The sequence below is a fragment of the Marmota monax genome, unplaced genomic scaffold, assembly GCF_021218885.2.
Source record: "Marmota monax isolate L192 unplaced genomic scaffold, Marmota_monax_Labrador192_F-V1.1 WCK01_AAM20220418_F8-fsc00107, whole genome shotgun sequence".
NCBI classification, from domain to species: Eukaryota; Metazoa; Chordata; class Mammalia; order Rodentia; family Sciuridae; genus Marmota; species Marmota monax.
Genome location: NW_026693761.1, coordinates 5580597 through 5601286, shown reverse-complemented (window position 1 = coordinate 5601286; position 20690 = coordinate 5580597). Strand labels below are relative to the sequence as shown.

At 37.2% G+C, this 20690-nt stretch overlaps 1 protein-coding gene across 2 annotated transcripts in view; it reads left to right on the top strand.

The window, feature by feature from the left end:
• Vps41 (VPS41 subunit of HOPS complex) overlaps positions 1 to 17018 on the top strand; it is a 167315-nt gene extending 150297 nt beyond the window's left edge. For both annotated transcript variants that reach the window (XM_046460605.2, XM_058584458.1), the window contains 7 exons: positions 1740 to 1794; positions 3831 to 3971; positions 5488 to 5624; positions 13661 to 13760; positions 13863 to 13907; positions 15428 to 15507; positions 16295 to 17018. In XM_046460605.2, coding sequence (XP_046316561.1) covers positions 1740 to 1794; positions 3831 to 3971; positions 5488 to 5624; positions 13661 to 13760; positions 13863 to 13907; positions 15428 to 15507; positions 16295 to 16375 — 639 coding nt within the window. In that variant the 3' untranslated portion in view covers positions 16376 to 17018. The remainder of the gene's footprint in view (positions 1 to 1739; positions 1795 to 3830; positions 3972 to 5487; positions 5625 to 13660; positions 13761 to 13862; positions 13908 to 15427; positions 15508 to 16294) is intronic.
• The last annotated feature ends 3672 nt before the right edge of the window (positions 17019 to 20690 follow it).

The following is a 20690-nucleotide window of genomic DNA, read 5'->3' as shown; positions in this document are numbered from 1 at the left end:
CTTGTTTCATTGCAGTTCCTGAGAAGGTGATGCTTGTTTTTTTCCTTTTGTTTTCCCTTTTTTGCTACATTAATCTCTATGATCATTTTTTTCCTGCCCCTTAGCTGGTTTAAAATATATCGCCTACAGAAAAATTTTAAGTCAAAAATCAAAATATCAAAACTAGCTCCTGCTGTTATTTCCCAATATAGATCACTGAGCAGAAAGAGCTAATTAACCTGAACTGTTCTTTTTATTTCCTGGATTCTTGTTTATAAAACAACCTTGGCTGGTTGTTTTTAAACAACCATTTTAAATATGCAGCCCAGTAAACTTACTCCTGAAATCTTTACTGCCTGCTCACTTCTTAAAAATATGTTTTGCACACCCCTTATGTGTCAGGCTTTGTGCAAAGCATAGGACTTAGAGCACACATGACCCTAGTGAATGGAAATTAAATGAATAATTCAGTTGTCCTGGTGGTAAAGAATTGTGAAGCCATGCTTAAAGTGAATGCCTAGGAACTGGCCTGATGTGAGGGCCATAGGAATATTTGTCTGAGGTCCTTGCCAGGATAGAAAGTGATGAGTGAGGGGAAACAGTTCAGCAGAGGGAACACAATGGAGAGGTAAGCAGAGGAAAGGAACCTGCTCTAGGAGAGCAGAGAGAGCTGTGGATGCCTTGTAGGATACCAGAAAGACTCTTCCCTCTGAGTATGAATAGAGCAGTGCAACGAGAAGGTTTTATAGGAGGGCTATGAAATAAGGTTTCCCTGTTGAACTGCACCTGGTTCAAATGCTACCTCTTCTCTGAAGTTTTTCAGAATGGAACCACATGAATTCAGCATCCCTTCTTCTTGCACATAGCTGTCCTTTCATGTTCTGCTAGTTGTGGAATAACATGTCACATCTATCACTCCTCCCTGTACTCCAAGTTCCCATGGTATACTCATGCTGCCTCTACTCCTCCTAAACCTCTTCCTTTCTCCTCGTCTCACATGTCCTCATTAACATTTTAATTATTGTCATCATCTTTGTATCTTCTCTAACTCAGCCTTCTAGCAACCTGCACAAAGCATAGTAAATGTGTGCCAGTTTATTTAGAATTATTTATCAGCGCGCGCGCGCGCACACACACACACACACACACACACACGTGTAGTTATCTGTGTAGTTCCTCATTTCTTCATCTCCTCTTTCTGATCCTTCTTGATCATCATCAGATGTTTTTCTCTCTCATTTTGGACAAATTCTTGAGCAAAGTTCTCTTTTAAACACTGTGAGCTGCAATTATTTACATTCATTCATTCATTTAGGCAACAAATATTTAGTGGGCATATGGTAAGCTCAATGCTAGGAAAAAGTAACAATGAACAACTTTCCTGAAGCTTGTATTCTAGAGAAAATAAACAGTTTAAACAAATGACTATAGATTTGATGGGAAGCAGTGCTGTAAAGAAACTTGAAGTAGCATAGAGATACTACTAGGAACAGTCCTTTTTTTCAGCATATTTTCTGCCTTTGCTCATAGAATGTTCTGAGTTACTTCAAATATTTTGTCAGTGAAATTGTGTAGGATTCAGTAACTCTAAGAGGCAAATGAGTCTGCCAGCAAGACCCTAGGAGATTTGTATTTTGTTTATTTTGTTGCAAAGAAAAGCAGTGGAAAAATTCTTTCAAGTTTATAAGTTTAAGTGGCTATCAATATTTATTTTTGTCTGCTAGCCCCATAGTGACATTTTTACTTTGCTTTAATTGAAGGCTCTTGAGATCTGTCAGCAGAGAAACTTTGTAGAAGAGACAGTGTATCTTCTAAGTAAGTAACTTTTATTCATTTTGGTCCCCATAAGCAAATAAATGGGGTGACAATCTGATGTAAATTGTGTATGAATGGACAGAGATATTAGAACAAAATAACAGAAGTTCAAGCCTATTTTGTACAAGAATTCTATATATGAAAAAATATTTCACAGAACAATAAAAGGGAAGTTAGTGAATAAAGATATTGAAAGAACATACTAGCAATATATAATAAACAACAAAATGTAAAACTGTCACACCACAACATAGATTAAAATTGTAGATGGGTTAACTTTTTTTAAAATTACCATTATAATGGTAAAAAATAATCTTCATTTTCAAAACCCATATCCTAAACAATTGGAGGAAATGCAATTGAATATGGAGTTTTTGAGCTAAAAGAGAACTTTTTAATAGACTGTAGTTGTGTCGTTTGTCCCTGGTCTTCAGGTTCCCACTTCCACAAGTGTCATAGCTCTTATACCCTGCATACCAAGACACAGAACTTCTTGTCTATTCATGTTCCTCCAGAATGCATCAGGGCAATGCAGGTTTCACTGAAAGGCTCACAGGGAACCCCTGTGCAGGAATTGGTGGCATACAGCAGAGTTCATGTGAGCTGCCTCTCTAGTGTCACTTACCAGCCCACCCCATTAGTGTTTTACCACTTTACATCTTTCTCTCATACCACACTCACTGCCTTTGGCCTTTGTTGGAAAATGATCCATATCTTCTGTTTCCTTTTGTGCACAGGCAGCTCCATGGGTGCTCAGCAATAGACATGGAACTATCCAATTATGGGACCTACCTTCCTTAGTAGAAGTGCTTATGTGGCTATATTTTGTTACTTAAATGTGTATTTGGGATTCTGATCATAACCTCAAGTAACTCATTGTTTTAGTCAGCTTTTTCACTGTGACTAAAAGACCTGACAGGAACAATTGTAGAGGAGGAAAAGTTTGAGGGCTCATGGTTTTAGAGGTCTCGGCCCATGGACAGCAGGCTCCATTCCTCAGGGGTTGAGGTGAGGCAAAACATGATGGAAGAGTATGGGGTGGGAAGCAGCTCACACGACAGAGAAAGAGAGAGATTCCACTCACCAGATATATGTGCCCATAGGCGCACCCCCAATGACCTACTTCTTCTACCTACACCCTACCCATCTTCAGTTATCAATAAGTTAATCCCTGTTAGGGGATTAATTCACTGAGTGGGTTAAGGCTCTCATAACCCAGTAATTTCACTTCTGAATATGCTTGCATAGTTTCACACATGAGGTTTTGGGGGATACCTCACATCTAAACCATAACATGAGGGGACAAAGCCAAGGCAGAGACCTGATCACCCTCCACTGAGTAAGGCTTTCAACATGAACTGTAGTAAAAACTGATCTAAATTATTAAAACAATTGAAATACCAGTGAACAAAGTGTATAAAGATAATAATTAGCTAATAGAAGCATAGCTGATAAATACTTTTCTCTCATGAAGGTTATTGAATGGCTTTTCCTAGAACCTGGAAAAGAAAGAAATGAAGTAACCCACTAAAAATTGAGTCACACTTTTACCCAATAAGCAAAATGCAGAACCACCTTAAAGAGGCAGAATGATTTCCAAGGTCTCTCAATGTCTAAATTGTATCTGAATGTGAAGGTATTAACATTGACTAAAAAAGTACAGATCTGTCAAAAGGCAGGCAAAATCTGGCATCCCTGAGCTCAAATTTCACCTGTATTATTTAGTAGCTGTATGATCTTGGCAAGTGCCTAACATATCTACTCTTCTTCTGTAAAATAAGATCATTAGTAGAACATCCATCATAGTATTATAGTGATGACTAAATGATTAATTTATGCGAGCACTTAAATATTTGAGTACTCTGCATGAAGTGAACACTTAACAAAAGATGTTTACTATGTTGTGGGTAGTAAATGCTAATGTCACGTAAGAAAATATGCTTTTGTCTTAGCTTTCAAACTGTGTAAACAAATTAAGAAATATGCTGTTTCTCTTTAACATAAATGAAGTCTTTCTCACTTCCTTACCCCTCTAGGCAGGATGGGCAATAGCCGAAGTGCCTTGAAGATGATTATGGAGGAGTTGCATGATGTTGATAAAGCAATTGAATTTGCCAAGGAGCAAGATGATGGAGAACTCTGGGAAGATCTAATTTTATATTCCATTGACAAACCACGTAAGTAGAAAAGTCATCTGTGATTATAATTGCTTTCTAGTTAGTTATTTCTTAATAAGAATTATCTCAGGATACACTGAGTCAAAAATATGGCAAGGTCTCTACAATAAAAGCAGACCTGTTGTAAAGATTCCTAAGACCCCTGTGCAGAAAAGGCTGGAGCCTCATCACTTTGCATCACCCAGGTGTGACACGGAACAAGTGGTTTACAGCTTATTTAACTGTATCCCCAGGAGGCACATTTCTGGGTTGGGTTTTGGTTTTAGTTTGTGTATAGGGGGCATTTATTATGAAAGTACATAGCCTTTGCCACTCTCTATGGTACTGTTGCTTGATGCTGGTCATATTTTGATGTTTGAATGGTAGTATTCAGACTTTCTTCTACCCCGTTTTATTAGTGCAGCACCAGGAGCTTTTATTTGTTGGTCCTCAGATTGATCATTTGCATTGGTTCTCCTCCCATTTTGGAACAAAAACAGTCACCTAACAGTAACCCAAGTCCTCTTTTGAAGATGTAGAAATGATTTAGAAACTAGCAATGCGGTTTAAAATCTTTTGTTTGTTTTGTTTTGATGGGGAGTGGTAAGGAAGGCTTTATGTTCCTACACCATAATCTGAAATTGGCTTGATGACTTTATGTCTTGAAAATACAAGGAATCTAATTTAACATGATAAAGTAGTAGTTTAAGGACCTTAGGAGTCCAGATGAATAGCATAGACCATATCATGAACTTGGGCCTGGCCTGGGTTTGAATTTGGGCACATTACTTGCTAATTTTGTGACCTGGGTAAATTTAACACCCTATTTCCTTTGTCTGTAAAATAGAGACATGCAATTACTTTATAAGATACCAAGGCATATTATATAATATTATATAATAGCTGAGCCACAGGAAGTTCTCAAAAATATTAGTTGCATCCCTTTGACAGTACTGGCTATATTTTGAAGACAAAGATTTGAACAGAGGTGATCATTTGTTCAACTGTTTTTAAACTGTTCTCATTTAGTTTCTCTTTTATGTCTTAAGTTAGTTCTTGAAAATTTAAACTTTAAAGGAAAACTGATTCTTGAGAGCTTAGAAAATCAATTTTTTCCATATTATTAGTGCATTATAATTGTACATAATGGTAGAATTTGTTGTTATATGTGTACATGCACAATATAATTTTGCCAATGTCATTTCCCAATATTTCCCATTTCTCTCCCCTTCTCTTCTGATTTTTCACGAGATTCTCCCACACCTTTCTTTTCCCTTTTTCCTCTCTAGCTTCTACATATAAGAAAAAAAAACACAATAGCCCTCAACTTTCCAAGTTTGGTTTATTTTGCTTAACATAATATTCTCAAATTCCATCCATTTTCCTACAAATGGCATAAAAAAATCCAAGTGGTTTTAATACTTACTTTGAAAGAAACAATGTTTTTAAGTTACTTTTGGTCTAAAGTTGCATTTTGTGTAATAAAATACATTATAACATTGCTTATGTGTTAATTGTTTTATGTGATATTCTGTAGCATTTATTACTGGCTTGTTGAACAATATTGGCACCCATGTTGATCCAATTCTGCTGATTCACCGTATTAAGGAAGGAATGGAGATTCCCAATCTGAGAGATTCCTTAGTTAAAATATTGCAAGACTACAATTTGCAAGTAAGTATCCTTTTTTGGCTTAATTAGTGGCTTGCTTCAAGATAAACATTTCTAAGGTTTATGTTAGATATTAGTGAGATTTAAATTTCACAGTGACATTTTATTTAGGCCCAGATAATTGGAAAACTTCAAATAGATTAACTGAAGACATCACCCCTTCAGGAAGCCATTTGATTCCTTAGCCATTCTCAGATTTTCTCTTCACATTGAGAAGGCATTTTTACATTTATGTATGAAATCAGGCCACCCAAACATCATTAGGGAGAATAAATATTGTGTCCATTTTGGAGAAATAAAAAAATATTTTTCAGTAGTTAAATAATTTTTGTTGAAGCCATTTAGTAATCCATTGTCCGAAAAGGTTGAAATACAGGATTCTGTTTAACCTTTGTCTGTTTGCTAGAATAGCACAATTTTATTATCCCTGTTAATTCAGAATTTGTGATAAGAAAAGTGAAACCCATTATTTTCATATAAATTAATATGCTAATTACAAAGCATCCTGATGTTTTCCAGAACACTGGTAGTTTCCTTAATATTTGAAACTGTTTAAAACACATAACTTTAAATGTTCACACTGTATTCTTTCTCTAATTCACTTTAAAATGTGTTTTTGTTATAATGGATAATTCCTGGAATTTAGTAAGAGGAGCATTATAGGGAGAATTTGTTGGACAGTAATCTCTAGAAAGAGTGAAGAGTACCTAGCCATCTGCTGAAACTCAGGTGACAGCCTTAGGTAGGAGGCTAGGTGAAGAGAAAAAGTTGAAGGAAATTTAATGTCATAGAGAATGGATATGAGAGATGTGAAGGAATGACAGAGCTAGAGAGACAAGAGGTTATAGCTAGGGAGTGTTGATACTGTTACTGTTGCAATTTCAAAAAATGGGGCAAAGGTAAAGGTCACTGAAGTAAAATTGGTCAAGAAACAGAGATCACAGCCTTGACTGAGGCATCCAAATGGATATTGAGGAGTAGTGGAAGGAGGCAGGGTGCTATTAGACAGGCTTCAGCATCCTCAGTGAACTAGAATGTTACCCATGTGGCCCACAGGCAGCTTTGATGACTAGATGACACATCTTTAAGAGGAGACATTTTTCTTGCAGCTGGGGATATGAGACATCAGGAATCCTGCATGCTAGGAAATAGGATTAGTTGGAGAGAAACTGGTATTCAGTTAAGCCAAAGAGAGGAACTGTTCTGCAAAATGCTGAACAATATGAAGGTCTTTATTTTTAGTGGGATTGGAGGTTTGCAGATGACCCAAGGGAAAGATTAATAGGGGAGGAAACAGGGAAGAAGGAAATAGAACATAGGATGGGTTTGTAGGTGAGGAGAGGGACTACAAGATGCTCCCACCGTGTGCAGTGCCTTACGAATGCAGAACAGTGATTCAGGCAGGACATTCAGTAGCGCCAAGGCTTGAGAAGACATGCAGGCGTCTTTGAACAACTATACCCAAGAGCGAGATCCTTCAGCTGTAGTGCATGAAGCTTAGCCTTTGGTGAAAAATGTGCCTTTCTCTTTTCCCATCTCCACACTGCCTGCAAAATCACCTGATAAACCCCTTATTAGGCTCTTATTCCAGAGAACCAAGTGCATGGATACCACTGTAATCTCACTGCTCATTCATTTTTTTATGAACAAATTTGAATAGTTGTGAGTCAACTGGAAATAATTACTACTAACTGCAAAATGAATTCTGAACATAAAAATTACCCACTAAAACATCTGCTAAATCAATATTTTATCCTTTTAATTATATTTTAAGATATTCTGAGAGCTTTTCCTTAAGCTGTGTAAATATGCAGTTGGGGTAATATGTTTGAGGCTCAAAATTATTTAGCCAGTGGGTCCAAAGAGCTGCTGTTGCCTAAAATTCCCCAAAGAGCAGCTTCTCAACAGGAGAGGAAGAGACCCACCCAGAGGGAAGGTGGCAAAGCATGTGGAAAATGCCATATCTTTTGTCTCCACAGGAGCTCAGAGGTTTTATTGGAGAATATAGTGAAAACATGGTCTACTGGAGAGGTTTTTCAGAGAATCCCAGGGAATACTTCCTACTCATGGATAAAGAAAGGATTTAGGATTTTTTTTTTCCTATGGGAAAAGGCTGCTCTTTTTCATTAGTGGCCATTTATTTATTTTCTTTCCCTAGGCAACCTACTAGGGTTCATTGTAAAAATAACTTAACATCTCTTTATAGAGCCTTTTGCACTTTTCAGAAGAGTTTCACATACATGTCTTTTACTTGATTCTACTTAGCCTTGTTTTTTATGTTGCATAAAACTATAGTTGATTTTTTACAAGTTCTCACTTAGCAAAATAAAAACTTGAAAATTATGTTAATCCAAAAAATTGGAGGGAAATTTTGCATGTCTGTGAATTTCCAAGAATTTTTGACAAAAACCAGCCCCAGTAAACATAGAAATCCAGGGTCATATGTTAGAGAAATACTGTTGCAGAGTTTCTCTGCACCTGCTAATATACAGTGGGAATAGCTAAGTGGAGATGTACAATCAAGTATGAGCATTTGAAATTATTTGGGCATTGAAAATGCTTTGGGAGATTATTCCATTAGCTAGTTGTTCATTGGAAAGAGGATAGAGAAAGTTATGGGGGAGAAACTTGAACGACTCTTCTGATTTTAAAGTTTGGTATTTTCTAAAATATAACATCTCTCTTCAGCCTAGGTTTAGCATCATTAGGCAAGTTGGATGCCTTTGACAAAGTTAAAGAAACTACATCATCAATTTAGTTTAATTTATAGCAACCTCCTATTACCTTGTAAGTGTAATTACCCTATTTATTTTTATTTTTTTATTTTTTTGGTACTGGGGATTGAACCCAGGAGCACTTTTCTATTGAACTACGTTCCCAGTCCTTTCTATTTTGTATCTTGAGACAGGGTCTCACTAAATTGCCTGAAGCTGGGCTTGAATTTACGATCCTCCTGGCTTAGCATTCCCAGGTTGCTAGAATTACAGATGTGCACCACCATGCCTTACTGTCCAACTTAATTTTAAAAATTTCATGAAGTCAGTAAAAAGAATGTAGCTTGTATTGTATTTCATAAACTTGAAATGTTCCTAAGCTTGATTTCAAGAACAAATTACATTCATCTTGACACAGATGTTTTCCAAAATATGTAGTATAAATAATATTTTCTATTTTTTAAACATTTTTATTTATAAATTAAGCATTTTTTATTTAGCATTTATATTGTTTCCTGTTGTTGAAGACATTTTTTTTTTTTCTTAACAGTTTCAGCATCTTTGTTTTAAAACACCTTTTGGCAGTCTTCTTTGACAAATATTTTATTTTCACAACAGTCCTGTATGAGCTGTCGTCTCCATTTCACAGAGTAGAAGACAAAGTGTCAAAAAGAGTAAATGATTTATCAGTCTGGGAAGGTGACTAGCTAGGTTTGAACCCAGATCTCTTTGCCTTTTTCATCCAAAACTGTATTAGTTTTTTTTTTTTTTTTTTTAAAGAGAGAGAATTTTTTAATATTTATTTTTTAGTTTTTCGGCGGACACAACATCTTTGTTTGTATGTGGTGCTGAGGATCGAACCTGGGCCGCGTGCATGTCAGGCGAGTGCACTACCGCTTGAGCCACATCCCCAGCCCTGTATTAGTTTTTATAGCCACCAATCTACCAATTGCAGTCCATCCTTAATTTTTCATTATGGGTATTGCAGGCAGGGAGGTGATGGTAGTAGCAAACCTGTTTTAACTTGCCCTGAAGAGGGAGCTGATGTGGAGAAACCAGCACTTGCTAAGTCCTGAGTCTGAGCTTTCACAAACCAGGGCATGATCCTGAGCAAGTCATTGCATATCCCTGGGCCTCTGTTTCCCCACACTTACTCTAGACATCTCCATGCCTACCAGAGTTATTTTCCTATACATTGGCTTCAACCCCTATATTTCTTACATCTTTACTTTGAAATCCACAGAAAAATGACGTAAGAGAAAATAGTGACTTTCTTCTCATGTGCCTTTTGGTGGGGGCATGTGGGTTTTTTACTCATAGTATATAAGCTATTAACTTTTTTCCTAAGTTTTTAAACTTTAAATTCCTGAAATAAACTTTCTTCTCAAATTTTTAGCTTTGCCACTTCAGGATGATACAGAAGGCCTATGACGTCCAACCAGATTCCTTAATCAGTTTTCTGCATGCATACTTTGTGCTGTTGTAAATTTAAATACAATTGTAAGATTGTTTTTGAACTAACTGTGAAACCTGAGAGTCTATATTTTCCATCTTATTTCTGCTGTTCATCATCTTTGATTATAATGCCAATCAAAAGCAAAGCTTTTTCAACTAGAATTCAAGTTCCATGACATTGGTCTAAAGGATTAATTAGAAAGGAGGGAGAATGTTTCTCAGTCCAGCTGTCTATCATTCTGGGACTTGCCAAGCCATGTAACTGTCTATCATTTGCAATTCTAGTGATAAGTATTGTGGTATGAACAAGACAATTTCAGCAAAAAGTCAATGTTCAAAAACTTCTAAAATAAAGATTTTGGTGCATTGGCACATGCCTGTAATCCCAGCAACTCAGGAGGCTGAGGCAGGAGGATCACAAGTTCAAAGCCAGTCTCAGCAACTTAGCAAGACCCTGTCTCAAATAAAAAGATTTTTTAAAAAGGCTAGAGATGTGGCTGAGTAGTAGAGCACCCCTGGGTTCAAAAAATAAAGATTTCAAAAACCCAAGCTATTTTTGGATGGCATTTTTTTTCCCATGGTAGCTGATTCTATTGAACCATACCTTCATTTATGTACAGTTCTTTCATGAGGCTTTATAAAATGTCTATGAATCTGGTGTTCTGCTTTTGATTGGAATTGTTATGGATGATGAACTGAAGAGAAACCAGAAGGAAAAGATAGAGTGCATTCAAGGTTTCATGTTGATTTTCAGCTGTCTTAGAAATACGTTTTTATTTAAATTTATAGCTGGACAGAATATACAAGTAAATTACATATAGAAACTATAGTTGATTGTCTTGAAAAGTATGAAGAGGAAGGAGAGAATAAAGGTCATGTTAATAAAGAATTTAGAAAAACTTAGAACCATGAAGAGACCCAAGAGTAATTGAGAAGGATGTGGGAAGAAGTTGGCTCAAATATTTGGATAATCTTGGAAAAAAAAGAGTTAAGTCCCATAAGGAAAATAAGTCTCTGAAAGATATTATATTTCATAAGAAATGTTAAATATTTTTTAAATGGAAACAATGTTATTACAAAGTTGAGTAAAGAGAAGACAGTAATTTATCTTTGGTGAAATTTTTACAAGCAATAAGGATAACAAAGATTAGTAGTGGTGCTGTTTATGTACTGGACAGAGATGTTTCAAAGATCACAAGGTGTTTCAAACTGATTTTCATTTCTGAAAGTGACATCAGAAGCTTTCTAACAGAATAAGAAACTATGGGAAAACAGGAGGAAACAGGCAAGGAAGATTTTCCTGGTTAAAAGTGACTTCATCTTGCAGTCAGCATGCTTTTGAAAATAGGAACTACCTAGGTAAGAAAAGGGACATGATCCTTAAAACTGAATAAATATTTTTTTTAATTACCCCAAAGTAATGGGAGCACTGTAGTACTCAATGAAAGAACAGCAGTGATTGTTTCATTCTGGTCATTGAAAACTTGGTAACAGGTGAGCTTGCATGTGCCCTAAATATGTAAAGAACACCAAACTTACAAGGATAGAAGGAGACAGGTAGGAGATGATGACCCACAGTGGGAAAACGGGCAACAGTCAGAACTCAGCAGTGTGAAGGTCAGAAAAGCAGGAAGATGACCCTAAGCCAGCTGCTGCAGCATCTGACTTTTAACCAGAAAGGATTTTATAATAAAGACATGCATGGTAATTGCCACATATGAACTTCTAGGGGTGAAATCAGTGTCAGCAGCACCTTTTTCATGAATTACTAATAGAATTGCTGCTGGAAATGCCTAGTTACCATAATCCCTTGTCATGTGTCAAATAATGGAAAACAATGCCTGAATAATATTGCATATAATCTTATACCTTCCACTTAACCATCTTTGCTTGCCTTCAAATTATTATAGATGTTGCAGAGTGAATGACTACTTTCTACAGTTTATTTATTTATTTTTTTAAATATACCTACCTGGCATCATATCAAAGAAACAAAATTTTTTATATTTCTCAGACTTGGAGCCTTGGATTTTGATCAGATAAAGGATAATCAGATAATATAATAAGCTGCATTTTTATACTTTTCCTTCTCATGGCTGTTTTCCTCTGAATACTGAAATTTTTCCTAAAAAATACCAACAGCAGATGAGGTAGAGAGGGAAGATGGGAGGGGAGGGGAGGGGGGATAGTAGGGGATAGGAAAGGTAGCAGAATACAACAGTCACTAATATGCCATTATGTAAAAATGTGAGTGTGTAACCGATGTGATTCTGCAATTTGTATTTGGTGTAAAAATGTGAGTTCATAACCCAATTGAGTCAAATGTATGAAATATGATATATCATGAGCTTTGTAATGTTTTGAACAACCAATAAAAAAAAAAAGAAACACACTATTTTGGAATACTGAAAAAAAAATACCTTTTGCAGGCAGACAGAGTATACCTATTTAGAAAATGTAATCCTGCTGAGGAGACGGTTCCTTGTCAGTTTGCAGTTTTTGCTGTTTTCTTTTTAGATTGCAGACCCAGTGGCCTCTGTCTAGACTGCTAGCTCGTCCTTTCGCCTGAATTATTTATACAGTAGGCTCTGAACACCCCCTGAGGGTTGGAGCCAATTCTTTTTGAAACATTTCACCGAAGATATTGTGACTGACACTATTTTTCTGAAGTTTTTTATTTTTGTGACAGAGGCTGAGCAGCTTTGTATGTTTGCTTATCAATTTTCTTTGAGTTTTCTGACATCAATATTTCTTAGATGTTTTTCTTGGTATATTTTTCTCTTTCTGTGTGCTTTAATGATGTCTTAAAATCTTGATGTTTTTAAATGAATTAAAAGCTCCATTTGTAGAATTTTAAAGAAAACTTCATAAACAATTTCCAATTAACATAATACTAGAATGTAATCTCTTCCTCATCAGTACTAGTAATCTAGACATGTAGAAATGTAATTTAGGCATTAGTTCTATTTTCTTGAATGTTTGCTTTTATAAATGAGAAAGGCCTTTGACTAGATTCACCCAAATCCAGCACTCTTGTTGATTTTTAAGGGTACACACGGCTATTGTAGATGGCCACTTCCTTGCTTGCCTTCCCCAGTGGCATGAATTTAAGCCTCTGGGAAGTAAAGTGCCCTTCTTGGGTTAGAGTTGATGTTGATGTCAGGATGAAGAAAGTCAAAAGTTCATCCCTGCCAGGAGCACTTGCTGGGACCCACAGCCACATAAAGTCACCTGCTTCTAATCAGCATATTATCCGCATCCAGTGCCTTGTGATAGGAACTCAGTACACCTTTGTGAGTGAATAGATGGATTTATGAAGTATATAATTTTGGAATAGCAGGTTTACCATTTGGGGCAAAGATCTGAAGATGGAAGGAGCAAGTCATGTAGGGGCTAGAGTGCCAGAGAATCTGTATGAGGAAGCCTTATAAGATAACATTAGGATTTGTTACTACAGGGCCTTCTTTGCCAGACTTTGGAATGTGTAGTTGATTTTAAAAATGCTACAGGAGCCAGGGGTTGGTGGTATACATGCCTGTAGTATTCCCAACCACTCTGGAGACTGAGTCAGAGGATCACAAGTTTCAGGCCAATTTGGGCAACTTAGTGAGACCCTTTCCAGGGGAGGAGGGGAAAAAAGGGGGGGGGGGAGCAGCAGCCAGTAATGTCTGATTTATGGATCACAGCCACAGAGCTCCATCTAGCAGTAGTTTGGAGGAAAGAGGGTACTAAGGACAGGAGAACCAGTAAGTACCTCTTTGGAGTATTTGAGGCACATGAATTTCCTGAACCCTAATAAGACATTCCACCCCTCACACACAACCTTTGAATCTATTTAAGATGGCTTTTCTTTTTAAATGTGTACGTTAGATTCTGCTTCGTGAAGGCTGCAAGAAGATTCTCGTAGCTGACTCCTTGTCCTTACTGAAGAAAATGCACCGAACTCAAATGAAAGGTGTTCTGGTTGATGGTGGGTAAAGTTGAAACAATCATATGGAACTGTATGCCCGGCTTTTGGAAGCCCAGCAGAGATAAACAGTGCATAATCCAAATTGTGTGTGTTTTCTTACAGAGGAGAATATCTGTGAGTCGTGTCTTTCCCCCATCCTTCCTACTGGTAAGGTGGTTGGGAGGGAAGACAAATTTCCCAAATGTGTATTAATGATAAATGGAATTAAAATGTTGAAGTTAGGTAATTACTGTTTATAAAATTATATGACTCATAATAATCCAGTTTAGGAAAGCATTTTAGCCCACAGCCCAACTTAGTTGAATGCTGGTGTTGCCATCTGCACAGTTAAGGTTCCTGAGTTCTAGGGTACACCAGCATCAGCTGGCAGCCTGGGGAGAACCCACAGTGCCAGCCTAGGGGCTGAGAACTGTTCTGACAAGCTCCCAGGTAATATCAGTGCTGCTGATTGAGGGGCTCTTCTTTGAGAACTACTGTTCTAGAGTTAAATCAGACCAAATTAAAAATCCATATTTTAAATTCCAAGGTGGAAGAACCATGTATCTCTGCAAACAATTTATAGGTAGATTTCCCTTAGTTTTTTTCTCTGATGTGTAGTTCTAGGCACCAGGTTATTTCACATTTCAGTGGAAACATAATATCTGATTGGAACTGTGACTTTTTAAAAAGATATAAGATTTTGCTTATTTCCTTTTCTTGGTTTTGTATATATTTTAGGTTTCTATTACATATCTTCATGTATAATAAGAAACCCCTTACTTAAGGATCACTGTGACTTGAGAAAAGGAAAATCACTTCATTTGAAGGTAGAAATTAAAGCATGGTTGTCAGGATTCTAAAAAATACTTCATGGAAATGTCCTAAAGATGTAGTTGACCTCACATTTACTTAGCATTAAGGGATTATTTAACAGAGCAGTAGCATAAGAAGTCAATTCAACCTAGGTTCTTTTCTAGAGGAAGCAGGTTTGGATTTTTAAATGCTTCTGCTAAAACTTGCAATGGGCTTAGGGGAAGAAGTGAGCTTTGATAGTGTTTTAGGCAGCATTTCAACAAAGCAGCCTCAACACCCTCACTGTACAGTTCAATTCCCGACTCCATCTGCTAAGGGCTGTAAATCTTACTAGAAACAAGACGGCCACACTGAGCAGGAACAGGAGAATGGATGTGCCCAAAAAGGAGTGCAGTAAAACCCAGGGTCACAGCCATGGGGTGTTCTAACCCAGGTCTGCCTCTGACACTGGGGAGGGATCTTGGCCACAGGTCAACTAGGAAAGCATTTCAATAAAACCACAAACCTGACTTCAGTGTGTGGCGCACCAAATTATGCAGGTGTTGGAATGATGGGAGGGTTTGGGCACACACACAGGCACGTACACGTGCTGATTCTAGTTTTTATAATAAATATTGCTGTATTTGCTAGGAAATTGTTCCATTTATAGTTTTGGTATCTGATACAGAAGCCAAGCAAGTAACCATGAATCACATAGCAGCATGATTATAATTCATGCATTGCATTGGGGCACACCACTCCGCAGGAACACTTTGTCAATAAGCCATCCTCCAGAGGCAGTCTATTGATGAAAAACTACAGCTGAACTTATAGTCAGGCTTGGTTTAATAATTTCCTGGTCTGTTTGTTGCACTGAGTTCTTTCTTCTGCCCCAGATGCAGCGAAGCCCTTCAGTGTGGTAGTCTTCCATTGCCGGCACATGTTCCACAAAGAGTGCTTGCCTGTCCCTAGCATGGTGAGTGGCAGCTCGGCAACTATTCTCTAAAGAGCTATTGATGGGATCAGAGGATGTGCTCAGAATCACAACCTGTCATCCTGATGGCTCTGTTGGTTTTTTAAAATCATAATACAGAGTCAGGCCTGTGTATACATGGGTTCTGCATTCATGGATTCAACTAACCGCAGATCAGAAATATTTGGCGGCCAGGGGGGGGGGGGGATTGCACCCATGCCGAAGGTGTGCAGATTTGTCATTATTCCTTGAACACCACATTGGAATAACTATTTATATAGCATTTACATGTGCCTGTTCCATTTTACATGAGGGGCTTGAGCATGTGTGTAGGATTTGGTGACTGAATGGGATTCTAGAACCAAACTCTCAGATACCAGGGGACAACTGTAGTTTATATCATAATAAATTATCTATTTTTCAAATGTATAGGAGGTTGCAGTAAACATTATAAAAGCATACCTAATTAATACATTCAGCTAAAATCTATGACTGCTGAGTTATAGAGCTGTGCAGTAAAAAACCAAGTATCTCCTAGGACTTTTCTTAGCCCAAGTTGTATGCTGTGATACCATTATCCTTTATCACATCATGTCCCCCAGGCCACCTTATACCCCACATTCTGCTGTGGGATAACAGGGTGAATCCTATGTAAACCAGAAATAATCTCCAGAGAAAGAAGTGATATTTCATCTCTTCCTGTCTATCTCCTACTAATGCTACTATAATATTTTTTGAACATGAAAGTCTAGAGAAGATTTTTTAATCTGCTTTTTAATTATATTTTTAGAACTCTCCTGCACAATACTGCAACATTTGCAGCGCAAAGAACCGTGGACCAGGAAGTGCAATTTTGGAGATGAAAAAATAGCACAGCTCTGCTTGTCAGTCTCTTCTCGCTGCTCTTTTTAATACTGTTCTTGAAACAAGTGTGTGTTAGCACCAGTGCTGATAAGATTTATTTATGTGTATAACAGTTTCTATATCCATGCCTGTCTTCTAGAGATTTTTCTTTGTAGTTGATAAAGAAGTTGGGTTCATAGTTATTATTTCGTCATTTGTTTGGCTCATTATTTAACAATGAAAACGTAAGTCTCAGAGGTAGAAATGAATGTTTTAGAACGTAGTAACACTGTTCAACCATAAAGTGGACTGTTGAGAATTGCCCCAGCTATCAGAGAACATTGCCAACTGTGATTATCCAGCAAACTCCTACCCACAACTTGGACCTTATTTCCACATGCTTTGCTGGCAACAGTTACTCTATTCTAGGGTTGGCTTTCTTTATGTGTCATCACCTGTAGTTATTGTCCTAATAAGCATTTAATGAAACATTGTGCAAACTGTCATTCATTCATTGACATCTGGGAATATCATCAGCAGGTTAATGTCCTGCAGCTTTATGTTAACTAATCACATGTTCTGTGTGTTCTTAGAACCATTAGAGTATCTGGCTCTTTCAGTAACTCGGCATTTGTTGACTGAATAAATGTTACATGTTTTTCATTGTGAAAGACTCATTTTTACTGGGTTGAACTGCAATCGAGAAGTCAAGCACCTTGGTAAAGAATAGAAGAGAGGTTCAGCATCTTATTTGAGGGATTGTGGTTAGTTTTTTCTAGTAGGGAGGAAAGGAGTGACCCTGTCAAACCAGGGAGGGAGTCTCAGGAGAAATAGGATTGGTCTAATACCAGAGGATGGGCATAATTATGACATTCCTTTTCAAAGCCTTCCATGGAGCCTCCTCAAAGAACAAAGAATATAATGGAGAGAATTCAAACTTGTCATTGTGTGTTATAGTTATTGTCTTGTTATATGGATACATCTGCTTTCATCACTTTGGTGGGAAGATGGATACTGATGGATACTGATCACCTGCAGACATCCAAACTTCACCTGGCCATTATCATGAGCGATATCTTGCCCACTTCTCATGGCATCTCCAGGAGGAAGACATGGTATCTCCAGGTTACAGGAGAAAACCAGAACACAGATGTTGCCAAGGTTGCAGCAGACTGCCTGACCAGGCCTCCCTGTCCCTTCAAGAAATCCTAGGCCAGGTTCAGAGAACACAGCACAACTCTTCATTGCTGGACTTAAAATCCCCTAGTAGACAGCAAATTTATTTGTTAGTCATAAATATTTAGAACTGTTAAGTTTGTTGTTTTTGAATATACCTCTCAGCCTTCTTAGTATTATACCGTATTTCAAATCTAGCATTCTTTCTGCTACACTGTGAGTTTCTAGTGTTTGTTTTTACCAGAGAAACCCATTATTTACAAAACAAAAAACTTATAAGCCTAATTTATTGTTTTCAAATTACTTATTTAATGTAAAGATTTAGCATGTTAAATTTTTATTAATCCCTTATTTATGATTTCAGCAGGCTCATTCCAGCAAAGTTCTGTAACAAAACCATCAACAGGATTTGTTGATTTCAATAAATCATTTTGCTTCTGGGGAAAATTGTACTAATTAGTAACTCCATTTGAACATGAACCTGTAGGTACAAAAAAGGAGATAATTACTAAACATTGTTCATTTTGAATAACTGATTTAAGAGGAAAATAATAAAGTATGTTTACTCCCCAATAAATAATAAAATATGTTCATTCAGAAATAATTGAAACATCAGAAAATTCCAAAACAAAATAGGTTTTATTGTTAATTGCACTAACTCCTCCTCCTTGGAATCACTTTCCATATGAAAAAGAAATCATGCCCTATGGTTATACTAAAGGACATCCGAACCTTATTTTTAATCATTTAAATACAGCAAAATAGTCAGAATGCCAGTCAGTTAACTTTTTTTCATGCATGAGTAGCCCAATTTAAAATGGATCTAATGCAAAAGCGAACCTTGATGAGAAATGCTGTTGCAGGGTGTGCATTTTGGATCTTCTCCTTAAAGAAAGCTGTTCTGAGTGTGAAACTGCCAATTTCAAAGTTATTTTGTGATATCTTCATTTTGCTTTTGTTTTTAACCAGAATTCTCAGTTAGTTGATGTTCATCCTTGAAATTCTCGGTAAATTTTTAGTTAATTTGGTCATTTTTAATAGTGTTAAGCAGAATATTTTGATATAAAGACAAATATTGATTGAATATGTGCCAGGCACTGTTAAAAGCACTTTGCAGGGGCTGGGGTTGTGGCTCAGTGGTAGAGTGCTCGCCTAGCACATGCAGGGCGCTGGGTTTGATCCTCAGCACCACATAAAAATAAATAAGTCCGACTACACCTAAAAAATATATATATATATATAAAAAAGCACTATGCATACGTCATTTTGTTTAAGTCATCCTGAGACCCTCTGAGGTAAGTGTTCTATCACTGTTGTTTTACCTGTTAGAAAACTAAGCACAGAAAGGTGAAACAGCTTGTTCAGATTGAATAGCTGGTTGCAGCTGGGATCCAGGCAGCTTGCCCTTGTGGTGCCTGACCTTAACCAGCCACTGCATAGTTGACCCCTGGTTGGTTTGTTTGTATTTTTTGTTGTTGTTGTTTTTTAAATACTCATTTGACCTGTTTTGATCATTGTATAGAAAATAAAACTTACCATACTATAAAGAGTGACTGATTATAAAGTGTCCAATGGCTTACAGAAGCATTGATGGGGCTAAAGAAACAAACTAGGAAAGATTTCATAAAGATTCAACCAAGCCACCTCGCAGAACTGGACTTTCCAGAGTCGAGTGCCTCATCTCTATTACAGAGTTGCACCCAGCAGGGTAAGTCTTCCTTGTGAAGTAAACACTGTAAATAAAAATACACTCACTTCTCAGTTTCTTCTGAAGCTCTATCTCAGTAACATTAAAGGATATTATGTATATAGCTAGGTTTGGGGAGACTTTTTTATTTTTGGTACTGGGATTGAACTCCCGGATACTCGACCATTGAGCCATATCCCCAGCCCTGTTTTGTATTTTATTTAGGAGACAGGGTCTCACTGAGTTGCTTAGTGCCTTGCTGTTGCTGAGGCTGGCTTTGAACTCACAGTCCTCCTGTCTCAGCCTCCCGAGCTGCTGGGATTACTGGCGTGTGCCACTTTGTGAGACACATTTCTGTATCGGTCTGTTCTAGTTTCTATGATCAACACTCACACTATTAAAATTCCCAGGAATTTTGATACTAAACTGTAACTTTCACTTCTGATTCCTGAACTGTTAAGCAAAATGCCAAGTTATCAAATCTGGATTAAAGTCCTTTCTCTTTTCTCATGCATTGTAAGTCAGGGAGTGAGTAGGAGTGATGTAATATTAGGAAGAGTAACAGGAAAGAAAAGGAACCTGCAGGAGCAGGTCTCCCAGAATTAGCCATCACTCAGGCTCTCCTTCATGTTCACCCAGATGGAAGTTGTGAAATTAAAATATAGTCACTGCATTGAGGTAGTAAACCATGAAGGTTACTGCCACTTCCATGGAATGTATCTTGTTCATCTCTATCTGTAGCCCATGGTAGAATGACTCAAAAGACTTGGAATTTTTGTTGAATGAAGGGAAGCTTAGTATTTACCTGATGGATGGATATTGATGTATGTAAATAGGTGTATATATTTTTATATATAACGTTGTATAACATGAATGATGTAACGTCATTGTGGCCCTCCTGGTAGATGTTCTCATCTGCAGTCATTTCTATCTCCCTGTTCTATTCCTCCCTTTTGAATCTCACTGCCCATAACAAAAAGGTCTTACATGCTTTCATTTGTAATGGTACAATTTATTCGCACACTCAGCTCATCTAGAACCACCCCATCTGTCAGTGAATGATCCTTTCAAGATCCCAAGTATTGGATTGGGGTTGTAGCTCGGTGGTAGAGCATTTGCCTAGCATATGTGAGGCACTAGGTTCTATCCTCAGCACCATAAAAAATAAAATAAAGGTATTATGTTCCTATCTTAAAATAAGTTACAAAAAATAAAGATTCCAGATATTTTGCTATTCTTAGTGCTTAAAATCTCTATTAATCTATTTCTCCTGTGTCTTCAATTCTGTTCTCCCGGCTCCTCTTCAATTTAAAGCCCACCTAGGCTTCACAGTACAAGGTAAGGTTTTCACATCTCCAAGTCTTCTTCCCCAGTATATTCTGCCTGACTAAAGAAGTTCACACTCCAACCTCCCAGTACTATAGAACAATAAAGCTATTTATGTGATGGGTATTCTCTCTAAATAGTTTGTCCCCTCAAA